The 13,271-nt window shown below is 39.3% G+C and overlaps 1 protein-coding gene across 1 annotated transcript in view; it reads right to left on the bottom strand.

Annotated features, from left to right (window-relative positions):
• LOC102385477 (teneurin-2) overlaps nt 1–13,271 on the bottom strand; it is an 818,212-nt gene that overhangs the window by 132,921 nt on the left and 672,020 nt on the right. Inside the window, exon 10 of the mRNA XM_025205636.1 lies at nt 4,855–5,049. Coding sequence (XP_025061421.1) covers nt 4,855–5,049 — 195 coding nt within the window. The remainder of the gene's footprint in view (nt 1–4,854; nt 5,050–13,271) is intronic.

Here is a 13,271-nt window from a genome sequence, read left to right as displayed (position 1 = left end):
TAGCTTTCAGACTTCAAAAGGAGTCATGGATTCAAATTTAGTTTAAGTTATAAACAATATGTTTAGAGTTGGTATCTTGGGCCGGATCCTAAACTGCCATATATTAGCATAGATTGGTTAACTTCGACAGAGCTCACATTTACAGCAGCAGATGTTCTCGTCCCAAATCTTTAATAGGGGTTACAATGGTATTTTATAAGGAGCTTCTGTAGAGTTTAAACAAAGGACAATATGCTTTAGCAGTTAAGTATATGAGACTTAGAACCCACAGCCCCTTGGCAGCTCAGATCATTAGAACTCATTTAATGTTGGGCCCTCTGTAGATTTGACAAAAAGGGTAGTGAATGCAATTTGTATCCCTAAGGACAAAAAAGGAGGTCAAGGAGTTTTCCGAATAATATGTACTATAAACCCCCCAAAGAACCATGAATTACACTTATGAAGTTAAATGTCATTGAAAAATGACTCGACCATGAAACTGACAAGAAAAACACTGTTAACTTAACCTAATTTGTCAATTTCACGTGTCTCCCTCCAAACCACATTGAATGAAATCTGACAAATATGCCATTTTATTTTCGTGTGCAAATCTGTTAATAAAGCAACTGTGTTTATGCAGCAAAAACTGTGAATCACAAATATTGATTTTGGTGCCACTGCCATTTCAGGTAAATTGTTTGAACGATATGACTATGATGAATATCAGAAATAAAAAACTAACTGGAAGAAAATATGCTGACCCACAGCTTCTAATTCCATTTCCTACTGGAAGAATAGCATATGAATCAACCTGACCCATTCTTTTGGGAAGTACAAATCAATAGAGGAGATTTCATACTATAATATAAATTCAGATATGTTTACTTGTTTTGTTGTGCTGTTAATTAATTCAGAAAATTTAAATAAGACTGGATGATCACTTAAATCTGTTGAGAAACCACTTCATATTCCACCCTTTATTCAGTAGCTCCTGAATTAATGTGCAAAATATTTACAGAAGAGAAGAGATTTTGAAGTAGCAATGTCATTGCTATGAATTTTTTTTTGCCAAATGATGTATGCAAAAGGTTATTTTAACCTTTCTTGTCATGTTACTGGCCTTTTCTAAGTTCAGAGTTAATACAGCTTGCCTTCTGCAATCCATCTATCTTCTAAAAACCTTATCCTTTCAAGCACCAATGATTAAATCATCTAAATCCTTCTTCCTATCTTAAAAATTGACTTAAACTAAAAACTTCATTAATGCAGGGGTAAGGGAAGCCTCATGTCCTCCCAGAATATTGAATGCAACTGCTATTTAAATCTCTGAAAACCAAGACAAAAGGAGTTAATGCTCCTGTAAGACCTGCCCCACAACCTTAACTCTGACCCTCAGGTTAGCAACTGCAACTGGAGATACATTATAAATAAGTTTCAGTTATGGATTCCCTACAAAAAACAGACAGGAAGAAAAGGTGCTACTTTATGTGATACGTTCTGTCTCAGAATTGTATTAATTCATTTTCCTTCACAGTATCCAATTGCCCTTCACTGGGCACGTCTACATGAGACACTACTATTCTGTGGTTACTGCGCATTCAGTTAGTACTTTTATAAGCGAGTACTAACTAAATGAGCAATAACTGGAGTTACTGTGCTGGTGAATGCCTTTTAAGTGAGGCTACTGCACAGTGGCCTAATATTTACTGTGGAGTAGTGTCTCAGCATGGTTTTTCCCACACAACACTACTGCACAGTAGTATCAGGCTACTGTGCAGTTAGCATCTTGTGTAGATGCGCCCACTGTTATATACAACTTTGGTGACTGGATCAGGGAATACTTGAAGGTTGTCACAGCTCACATTGTAATTTGAGAAGCAGTGTTTTTGCATCCCAATGGATAATACACCCCTTTTTCCCCTAAAGAATTAGATAAGTTGTGCATGTAGAGACAGCACGACACCATGGAAGCTCTTAGTGGTTTGGCAGTGTATGTGACATTGTTCTGTTACAACAGAGATAAAACTAGGTAGATATTTCAGAGAGTCAAGTGTAGTAACACTAGCTACTCAAAGGTGGTTTGTACATAAAATGTTGGAGCACAGGCTAAGTGTAGCCTGCTTATGTTCATTAAGCCTGGCCTAATGCACCTTTGTCTTTGTGATGATACCACAGTCTGCTTGTTTCGCCTCTTGTGCTCACTCACATACTTTGTCCCTACAGCACTTCCTGTCATCTGGAGGAATAGTGTGCCATGATGTTTGCTATGATGGGCCAGCGTTCACAAAAGGCACCATAAGGATTTCAAGACAGGAATAAACTGATCTGTTTTAACTCTATTGCATTAACTCTGTATTTCTTGGCTGTCAGAAGTTTAGGTATAGGCATCTTCAGTTCTGGAAGGGAATGCTGCACTTCTGTTGAACCTTAGCTCTGCCTTAATACACTTCTTGGATACTGAATTTGCCTTCTTTTCTGTGGTAACACTTGTTAGGGAGAAAAGGGCACTTCCTGGGAATATCACCTTGCTGAGTGACTCAGCTAACACTTCTGCCCTCCATTCAGTTGTAAGGACTGTAAAATTTTAATGTCATGGGATTTGGACTGCTAAGCCTACACTGCCTAAGACACACCACACAGCAATTTTCAAGACACATGATTATTCTGAGTAATCAAGCAAACTAGGTTTATCTTAATCATAGTGGAACTAGCACCCTGCTGTTATTTCTTATAATGATGTTTTAGGGGGTTACAGTGTCTAATAGGCATAGAATTTAATTAATATTTATAGAATTCCTAAAAACTACAATTTATATCCAGGTGAAACAGCACCTAGGATGCTGTATTCCGCTCTGGAAAACTTAACACCAGAAAGATGCCACGAAATTGGAGGGGATCTGAAGAAACAGAAGTGATTGAGTGTTAGGAGAGACTGACTTATGAGGACAGATACAAAGTAATGAATATGTATAGCCTTACTAAATGATGACTAAAGACAGTGAGATGGAGCACGTCTATAAGTGCTTGAATGGTATAATAACCAGGGAAGGAGAGGGACTGCTTCATGTGGCCCTAGGTGGAATTAATGGCATGAAATGAAAGAAAGCGAGCTTAAATTTACCTATCAGGAAAGCTTTCCTAATAATATCATCTTTGGAATTTACTCCTAATATTTAATCAACAGGGTAGAATCTCATGACTAACTTTCAACAGGACTAACCTTCATATTAACTAAACAGGACCGGACAAGAGAGTAGAGGTTGTTCTAAAAGTTAATTCTTGGATTCATGGGACCTGGTGTGGATGTTGAAAGAAGTGCTAGAACCACTCCTTTCCATCTCTGACTTCTAATTTTTACCCTAACATGAGAATGGTAGGTGTATCTGGGCACCATATTATATAATGTTTGAGCATCTCCTTCAATCTTCCACTGCTAGATGAACTGTGAATTACCTTTACTGGGAGGGAGGAAGGGCGTTACAGAATTAATCTGATGCAAAGGCCTCTGAAATGAATAGAAATAACATCATTTACTTCAGTGGGTTTTGAACGAACTCTTTAATGCATCTGGGGTTATAAGCCATTTTCTGGGAGAAGCTGATAAAAATGCACTTTATAATAGTTGACTGTAATTAGTCCAATGGTAGCAGCCTCTGTAGCATTGACAAAAATCCCATACAGATTTAGGGATCCAGTCTGTAAGGGTTAATTGCCATCCATAGCCAAAACACTGGTCTCCCAACAACAGGACTGAGACATACTTATGTTATCTGGGAAAGCCTTAATTATCTCTGCCTGTGTTTTCTGGTGACAGGGAGCTGTTTACTAGCCTATTAGATGAACAGGTGCACTCCGCCTAATTCCTAGCAGACAAACTCCTGCATCACTTAGAATATTCAGTACTGAGCCAAGGTTTGAATGAGCCTGGTCACAGACCTATTATCTCAACTAAAGAAATGCTCCCCTTTTCAGGTCAGAGGTGATAAACACTGGCAGGTCACATGGAGTAGCCTGAACTAAAACTGACAGGCTCTGAGGATGAGCCGAGGACTTCAGAATTTTGGCAATTCTCCTGAGCTAATTTTCCTTATAAAACAATACAATTACACTTAAAATAAAAGAGGCAGCTTTCTGATTTATGTTGTGGCACCTTTTGCAAAAGTAATCATGAACAAAACCATTGCGGAATTCTATCTATGACCATATTTGGTCAGATCATTTTGTTAAATACTCTCATTTTTTATATATACACGAAAAATGACTACTTAAATTTTCAATATAAAGAGCTTTTTAGCATTTGTTAAATTGCTACCATTTCTGTGTACCATCTACTTTTCTTTAATTCCATGTGATCATGTTTAACAAGAGTAATTTACCCTACATGATGTCTCTAAGTAGCGTGGATATCTATAGTCTTCCAAACCTGTCTCTTCTCTTTCTGTATTAATAGTGACTGAAGCATTTGCCTTTTGTGGGTTTCAGTTATGCCATTTTGTAAACCACCTTTCATTTTGTTCTCCAGTTTACATTAAAAATGTTCAATAAATATAATCCATAAAAAAAGGAAAAGAATTATCTTGACTCTTCAAAAAAATCTCTCAGATTTACTTCTAGCAGACAATTCTAGGGACATTTCTACCACTGCAGAATAACTACAATATTAACTACACAGCAGATCAAAATACAATTTAAAGTTTCACAGAGCAGTAAAACTGAATGGACTCCATATATGAAATGCCCACCTGTGTACTGTCTGCTAGAGCAAATTTAAACTTGAACATTATGGAATTCCTTCCCCTTCCCTCCCTACCTTTGGGTCTATAAACCCAGAAGATACACTCAAAGCATACATAGAGTTTGTACTGTAACATTTACCTTCTTCACAGTTCTCTCCTTTGTAGCCGACAGAGCAGACACAATTCCCTTCAACGCAAGTTCCATGACCTCCACATGAGGGATCAATACACTGGCTGATGGGTACATCACATTCTGGCCCTTTCCAGCCACTGTAGCACAAACAGGTTCCTTTGGAGTATTGTCCATTACCACTACACAGAACAGGGCACGCAGCTGGATAATTGAGTGACAGAAAGAGATGGTGCACAGGTTTATATTTGTACTCATACAACATTGCTTTAAAAAATTACTTTCAACCTTCTTTTGGATAAATGTAACCATGTTCATTTATCAGAAAATGCAGTCACTCTGCAGGGCTGCTCTGAGTGGGCTCAATGTGCTGTGCACGAATAAATTCAGGAGCAATATACAGAGGAGTTTTTTGCTCATGGGCACATGTTCAAAAGGCACACCCAGGAGCAAAAACCTCTGGCGCAATAAGCCCTGAAGTTAATGTGCACGTTAATTGCATATGCCCACCAAACTTCTGATTTTCACAGATGTGATAGCAGAATATTGATGTGCTCCAAGGCAGTCCAATCACATGCTGTTATGCCTCACTGGTACGGCCTTTTTTTTTCTTGCACAGCATTTTTGAATGATCTAGGCAACTTTTCTCACTAAAATTTCATCATTTTACTTTGTAACTTTAATATTCTTATACCAGCATCTTGGGCAAAATGATTACTAGAACCTTTATCTGCAGTGTTCACATCCTGCCACCAAAGAAAAGCCTGAGAAGGAATACCACAAATGGATATCATAATCTAATTTCACTTGGGAACCCTGCTGTCTGGTGGAATTTGAGTCTTGAGTCATGAGCTCCTATATAACTTGTAGGAAGAGTTAGGTACCTAGGGATGAGATAGTGGAGAGGTAAGGTTGAAGCCTTGTTCTTTGCATGGAGTGCCTATCCCATTCAGGGTGTACAACCACAACCTAGAGGAACGTATGAGAGCCTTTTCCTTCAAATGCTAAGGCGGAGCCAGTCCTTTCAAAGAAAGCCAGAGAAGGTGATGATGTAAAAGATGGCAACCCCCACCCCCCTGCTGCCCCCCACTCACACTTTTTACCAACAGTTCAGTGATAAGAGCATTCACTTGGGATATGAGACACCTGGGATCAAATCTGCCTAGTAGGATATGAACCCACATCTCCCATAGAAATGCCTAAATCATGAGGCTATTTTGGTGTCTCAGTCCCCCTTGTTGCAACCGTTCTACTTTCTTTAGAATAATTACATAATAATTGAGCCACAGGGAAAAAGTCTAAGAATGATTCTATAACATTAATTAAGGCACTTACCGGGAAAAAGGGAAAACTCAGTTTCCTTGCTACAATTAATATTTTATACACAATGCAACAAATCCAGTAAAAGGGACCAAGCACTATACTGCATGATGACCTATATCCTCAGGATGATGGCTCCCTCTTGAGAGATTTTTAGTTCCCCTCAGGCAGAGAAAGGATTTGAACATGGGTCTCTCCTAACAGGTGAATGCTCTAACCACTGGACTACTGGAAAAGGAGGCATACTCATCTAATTTCTAAAAATAGTTAGATATGTTCTAGAGCAGGCCCTACAAGGGTGATAGGTGGATGCCTATTTTGTGGAACTTGGTGGTCTTAAATACAAAACACTGAGCAGCTTAATGCTCTCAAGAGTTGGTAGATTGTGTGTGTGCACAGTAATAGAAATGTATACATCCAGGGAGTTTAGGTGCATGTTTTGTGAATGTTAGAAACAAAGAAATATTGCATTTAGGCCCCAACAGAAGCACATAGATGCCTAAGTCCACTACATAAATTGAGTCCTATATGAACTGCAGTGTCTGCCGAAGACTGGGAAACTGGTTACCAGCCACAGATAAGGAGAAAATGTGGATGACAGACAGAGAGGTCTTGGGAAGGGGAGAGGGTACATTCCTCTGTCTGATATTAAATGGGAACATCATGTTTATTCAAAGCTATTAGAATATTGCTGCTCAAGATCTATTCTTACTTTGCTCTTGCTTTTACTTCCACCTTAACCTGAACCATTCAGAGAAACCAAATGATCAGATTTGCTATGAAAAAGATGTGGACATAATACTATTCCATCCATTTCTTCATCACATACCTGGGACCAGCCCTCATACACTTGAGCTGTTCCACTGACTCCAGGAAAAAGGACTGCAAGGCTAGGTGTTTGAATCTGCAATAATTTTCAGATATTTTTTGAAGTGAAATATTTTTTTACCTGAACAGTTATCTATCATTTGGGGTTTGCAGGTTACTTCAGTTTGGAAAAGAAACCAGTGATGGAGTTGGGTATCTCTAATGCAAACCTGTTTATTTACTAAGTGTTGCTTCTCCAAATACCAAAAATCAAGTAGCAGAAGCCAGTTTCTTTGCTGAAAATGTCTATGCCACATTATAAACAACACTTGGCCCAATAATTCTCTCTCTTTCCTAGTTTCTCCTAAGGTTATTTTTGCTAGTGGTAATTCTATGGCTCTGTTTGGTTTTTCGTTGTTGCCTTCTCTATCTCTATCTGTGATCCAACACCAGTTTGCACACACATATATTATCAATATACAAACACATGCACACATATATATATTCACACACACACATACAAGGACATATACTTTTATATAAATTTAACTTTGAACATTTGAATTAATCTATGTCATAAAATTCAAAGTAAGCATAGATAAATTGGCCACAGTTGAACCTACCTACCAAAAAGAACTCCACATTTTGTGAGCCTAGGATTAAAAGACAGAACTTCATCCCATTATCATTAGCGCAAGAGAGCCCAGGGCTATGAAGCATGGGGAGGAGTTCATCTCTGGTAGGTTAGGTCCATCTCCTTAGGCAAACTAGATGGACCTGGAGTGACATCTCAGCATGAGGGCACAGATTCAGTGTCTTGACAACAGAGACAGTGTGATGATATTTCACTTGGCTGAGATAATATTCCGAACAGTTAATTGATTTTGAAGACAGGAAAACATCCCAGCCTGAACAAGGTACTTTTATAAAATTCTGAAAATCCTCAATATTTCTTTAACATGTATAGAGGACAAAACTCACAACTGTAATTTAGAGATGGACAAAAATCCTTTTTTATACCTTGCAGTATGTACCTAGTATTTTATATGCAGTTAAGCATTACGTACCTTTATCCAAACTCAATTTTCTCTTTGTTCTTAGACAAAGCTGTACAGATTCCTTTTTATGTGAATCATTAAGTACAAAACTGGCACATCAGAAATAAAGTTATTTAATATTTTACTGACCACTGTGAGTTATAGTGGAGACAAATGTGGTTTGAACTTCTTACCAATGATCTCAAAGCTGACCTTCTGGGAACACTTCCTCTTGAGGATAATTAATTCAGTCTCTGTAATAACTCAACCCAGGACTTCCTTTTAGCAGAGATTAAGCTGCTACTGCTGAGACATTATGCATAGTTTTGCATGCGTTTGAGAGAGATGGATTACAGCTCACTAGAGACTAAGTTAAAATCACCAAACACGTTTCATAATCTGCTTCAAACTGGATTGGAAATAAGGTCCAATTGTTGGAAAGATCTGTATGTAATAGGTTACATACACTACAACATCCTGTTCTAGAGATCTGAAGAACATTATAGTTGCATTACATTCTACTGCGTTGTGTCCGCAGCATTTACTGTAATTGCCAAGGTACTGCATTTCAATTGCATATGCCAGTTTATTATATTTATTTATAAATATACCCTAGGCAAGGAGTTATACTCTAATGGAAGCAAGTGCAAATTTAGTTAATAAAGCTGTACTTTATGAAGTGAGAGCTGAATTTAGTTCCATAGTTATACAGCAGTGTCTTACATAATTTAGAATTGAACCAAAAGTTGCAAACATAGCTGTCTAAGGTTAACATCTTAGAACCTAATTAAGCCTACTTTGATATAAGTGGGCTGATTTTCAAAAGGCCTCAATAGCCCAAAATCCCACTGAAAGAATAAGCTTTGCGGAATGCCAGAACCTTGAGAAGGTGTTTCCTCTGGCTGGTGAAAATGATAAGATCAGGAAAAATGGGACTTGATTCACTTATCCTTTTGCTCAACAGTGTGCTAACAACAGTAAGGGCGTCTTCAGAGTGTGGGAAACTAGCGCAATTTACAGCAGCTTTCAGGTTGCTTTAATTCATGCTTAGGAGTTAGCATTCATATGTGACAGACTTACCTGACCAAGCTCCAATGACAAACGAATGCTGGGAATATAACTTGGGGCTCGAGAATGAATGGGAATATAACTTTTAGTGCTGTTTCAATTTTAGGATTGTCATCAACAGTTTCAGGAGACGCACGATTTTGGCTTTTCTACATAAAGGGCATGTCTACATGTGTATTTACATGCGCCTAAACTTAATGTGCCTTTGCTTAAGGCACATTAAGGTGATTTAGGCACATGTCTACACATGGATGTGCTAATGCACATTAAGGAGCATTAAATTTAGGCATGAATAGCTAAGTCACATTAACACACGTGCAGACGTGCTGATGCGCATTAATACAGTTTGTATCCACTGACAGACACCACGTTAATGTGCATTAGTGAGTTTACGTGTGCGCTAATTAGCTATTCGTGCCTACATTTAAGGCTCACAGAGCTTTATATTGCCATTTTTAAGGTGCATTAAGGGCATACACATGTAGACATGTGCTTTTAATGCACCTTAAAAATGGCAATTTTAGGCTAAGCCCATTTAAAAGAGCCACATGTAGACGTGCCCAGAATGTCCTTTTCTAATGAATATGTCACTCTCCAAGACAAATGCGTCGTACACAAAAACGTACTAGAAGTTCCAGAATTACTCAGAGCTTGCTGTGTAGTTCAGATATGGAATCAGATATGGCTATGTTTAAATAAGTATGTACCCAAAATATGTAGTCCTTAATGACAACCGTGAACTAAAAGTTCTTAGTTATGTTGCCAAAACTTGAGGCTTGCCAAGCTCCCTATTCTAGTTCTATTAAATTGCACATTAGCAAGCACGAAAGGGATTCGTAGAAGAATTTCCAGGAGGACAAAAAAACTCATCAGGTGTGTCAAATCTCTGACATTCAGAAACCATTTGGGGAAAGCAGCACACGCTGACTTAAGCACTAAAGTATGGATGCTTTAATTAATCCGGGGTGAATTTAATTGCTTTAGTTAAGTGGAAATCGGGTTAAAAATGATGCAGAGCATGCTGGGGTGTGTTAAAAACATGACATATGAGTTGGATGAATCGATAAATTAAAAGCGCACAGATGTTTTAATTAAACCCAGGGAAGTTAACGAAGATCGCTAGAGACTTTTAAGCCTATGATTAATTCAATTCATTTAAAATACCTGTAGAGATATGGGGATGCCTCCATTTTGAGAGTTATAAAAGTTCTCAATCAATAAGTACTTAAGCTGCTCTACAAAAAAATTCCATGATTTTTTTCTAGGAGTGACTGAGCAGCATTAATTACATAATGAATATTTACATTCTTTTGAATTCTAAGCAAGGTTTTGCTTTTGCTTTGGTCAACATTTATAAACAGGGCTATGGATTGTCTCATTATTATTATTATTGGTGTGATCTTAGATGTCACACTGAAAGCTTTTGCTCTTCCTTCCTGTACTATCCTCAGACTTTATCTACTTGCATTAGATAGGTGCTATACTTATCGTTACCGTAACAAAAATTTCTACTTCATAAAGTATCTTCATACATGGTGTTATCTCATAGAAGACTGATGCCCCTACCCTTTCTGTGGAGACTAAAAATTTCAGAAGCATAGCAAATATTAGATTATAAATTCCTACAGTAATAAGTAATAACCATAAACAGTCCCTAGGAATGGATAATTAAAAATACTGAATATGTTACTAATATTTATGCTATTCACTGAGCCATATATGGTCTGAATATCATTTCTCATATCCAATCCTATATTTAATGGTGGATGGAGAGGAGTGAAACCTACTTACTACCTTCATGACCATGAAGTGTGGAGCGGCAGTTGGCTACAGCTGCAGATCTAAATCTAGGTGGCCTCAAAAACAGGGAAAGTATGTAAAAAAGTTGTGTAGACATCACCCAAAAGCATGACACCCATTTTGTTATTTATGGGTTCTGGGTTGTGAGAGCCTGAGGAGAAACAACTATGTTACTGACAAAACCGGTGATGTACAGAACAAGAAATTATTCCTTCTAATCTCCGCTGAGGAGTGTTTGAGATGTTGAAATAGACAGTTCTTAGAGGCAAGCTCAAGTTTGAATCTTGAACAATTTATACTCTGAAAAAATAGCGAGAAAGATTAGGAGGTATCTAAAATATCTTATTTTAGAGGCTTTCACTGCTATTTCGGTAGTGAAAACAAATTGGAAGTAAAAAAATAGATGGGTCTTGTGGTTCTATGAAAGACCAGAGATGATAGTTATTAAATATCTAAATTCTGCCAAACTTACAGTGCCTGAAGTTCTTAATGCATGTGCAGAATTCACCACATGAAAGCCATTCTGCATGTATGGGAAAGGACAAGAAAAGAAAAGGATGCTTAAGTATTTTAGATAATATTTTGTCTATCCTCCAATGGAAGAATGCATACCCCTCAATCATATGTTATCTGCCCCTTGCTAGTGCTCTGGTTTTAGTTGGTACTGAAATTGAGATCCGTACTACAGAGAGGATTAACTCCTCTGGAATAGCCTTTACATATAAACCAATCATTCTAATCTAGTTCTAAATTCAAATTTAAGCATCTCCACCACCATGCCTAGGGTCAGGGATGACCTAGTTAGGGAACTTTTGGAGGGGCTGGATGTATTTAAATCACTAGGTCCAGATGCTCTTCACCTGAGGGTGCTGAGGGAATTGGCAGGGGTCATAGCAGGGCCCCTGGCACGGCTCTATGAGCACTCATGGGGAACTGGCCAGGTACCAGAGGATTGGAAAAGGGCCAATGTGGTTCCCATTTACAAAAAAGGAGAGAAAGGATGACCCCGGCAATTATAGGCCAGTCAGTCTTACCTCGGTCCTTGGGAAGACCTTTGAGAAAATTATCAAGGAGCACAACTGCAAGGGCCCAGCAGGGGAGGTAATGCTCAGAGGCGACCAACGTGGGTTTTTTGAGGGCAGGTCCTGCCTGACTAACTTGGTTTCTTTTTATGATCAGGTCACAAAGTCCCTGGACGAGGGTGTTAGGGTAGATGTCGTCTTCCTGGACTTTAAGAAGGCCTTTCACATGGCTTTCCACCACATTCTCTTAAAAAGAACAGGTGACTGTGGTATTGAGGCCTACACAGTCATATGGGTGGCAAATTGGCTAGATGGTCACACCCAGAGAGTGGTGGTGGATGGGTCATTTTCAGCCTGGAGGAATGTGGGCAGTGGAGTCCCCCAGAGCTTGGTCCTGGGGTCTGTAATGTTCAACATTGTTATCAGCAATCTGGATGTGGGTGTGGACTGCATGCTGTCCAAATTCGCTAATGACACCAAGTTGTGGAGTGAGGTCAGCATGGTGGAGGGAGGGACAGAATCCAGCTAGATCTAGACAAATTATAGAGGTGGACAGATGAGAATAGGATGGAATTCAATGCAGACAAGTGCAAGGTGCTGCATCTAGGGAGAAGGAACCTACAACATACCTATAGGCTGAGGAACACCCTTCTTGTCAACACGGTGGCAGAAAGGGATCTTGGAGTCATTGTTGACTCCAGGATAAACATGAGCCGCCAATGTGAGGAAGTGGTCAGTAAGGCTAACCTACAGATGCATCCCAAGCAGGTCCAGGGAGGTGATCTTTCTCCTTTATGCGGCACTGGTCAGGCCACAGTTGGAGTACTGAATCAGTTCCAGGCGCCACACTTCAAGAGGGATGTAGCTAGCATTGAGAGGGTCAAGAGGAGGGCCACTAGCATGGTCAAGGGGTCCAGGGAGGTGATGGTTCCCCTCTATGCAGCACTGTTCAGGCCGCAGTTGGAGTACTGCATCCAGTTTTGGGAGCTGCACTTCAAGAGGGATGTGGAGAATCCTGAAAGGATTCAGAGGAGGCCACTCGTATGGTTAGAGGCCTGCAGGCAAGGCCTTACAAGTAGAGACTGAGGGACCTGAGAGATGATCTTATGGCTGCCTATAAATTAATCGGGGAGGGCAGCACCGAATAGGAGATGCTCTATTTACTAGGGCACCCCCTGGAGTAACTAGGAACAATGGCCATAAATTGATGGAGAGCAGATTTAGGATGGACATCAGGAAGAACTTCTTTACAATAAGGGTTGCCAGAATCTGGAATGGACTTCAAAGGGAGGGGGTACTCTCCCCTGCCTTGGGGGTCTTCAAGAGGAGACTGGATAAGCACATAGCTAGGGTAGTTTGACCCCAGCACTCT

The sequence above is a fragment of the Alligator sinensis genome, unplaced genomic scaffold (genome assembly GCF_000455745.1).
Source record: "Alligator sinensis unplaced genomic scaffold, ASM45574v1 scaffold7_1, whole genome shotgun sequence".
In the NCBI taxonomy this organism is placed as follows: Eukaryota; Metazoa; Chordata; order Crocodylia; family Alligatoridae; genus Alligator; species Alligator sinensis.
This window is presented reverse-complemented; position numbering and strand designations above follow the sequence as displayed.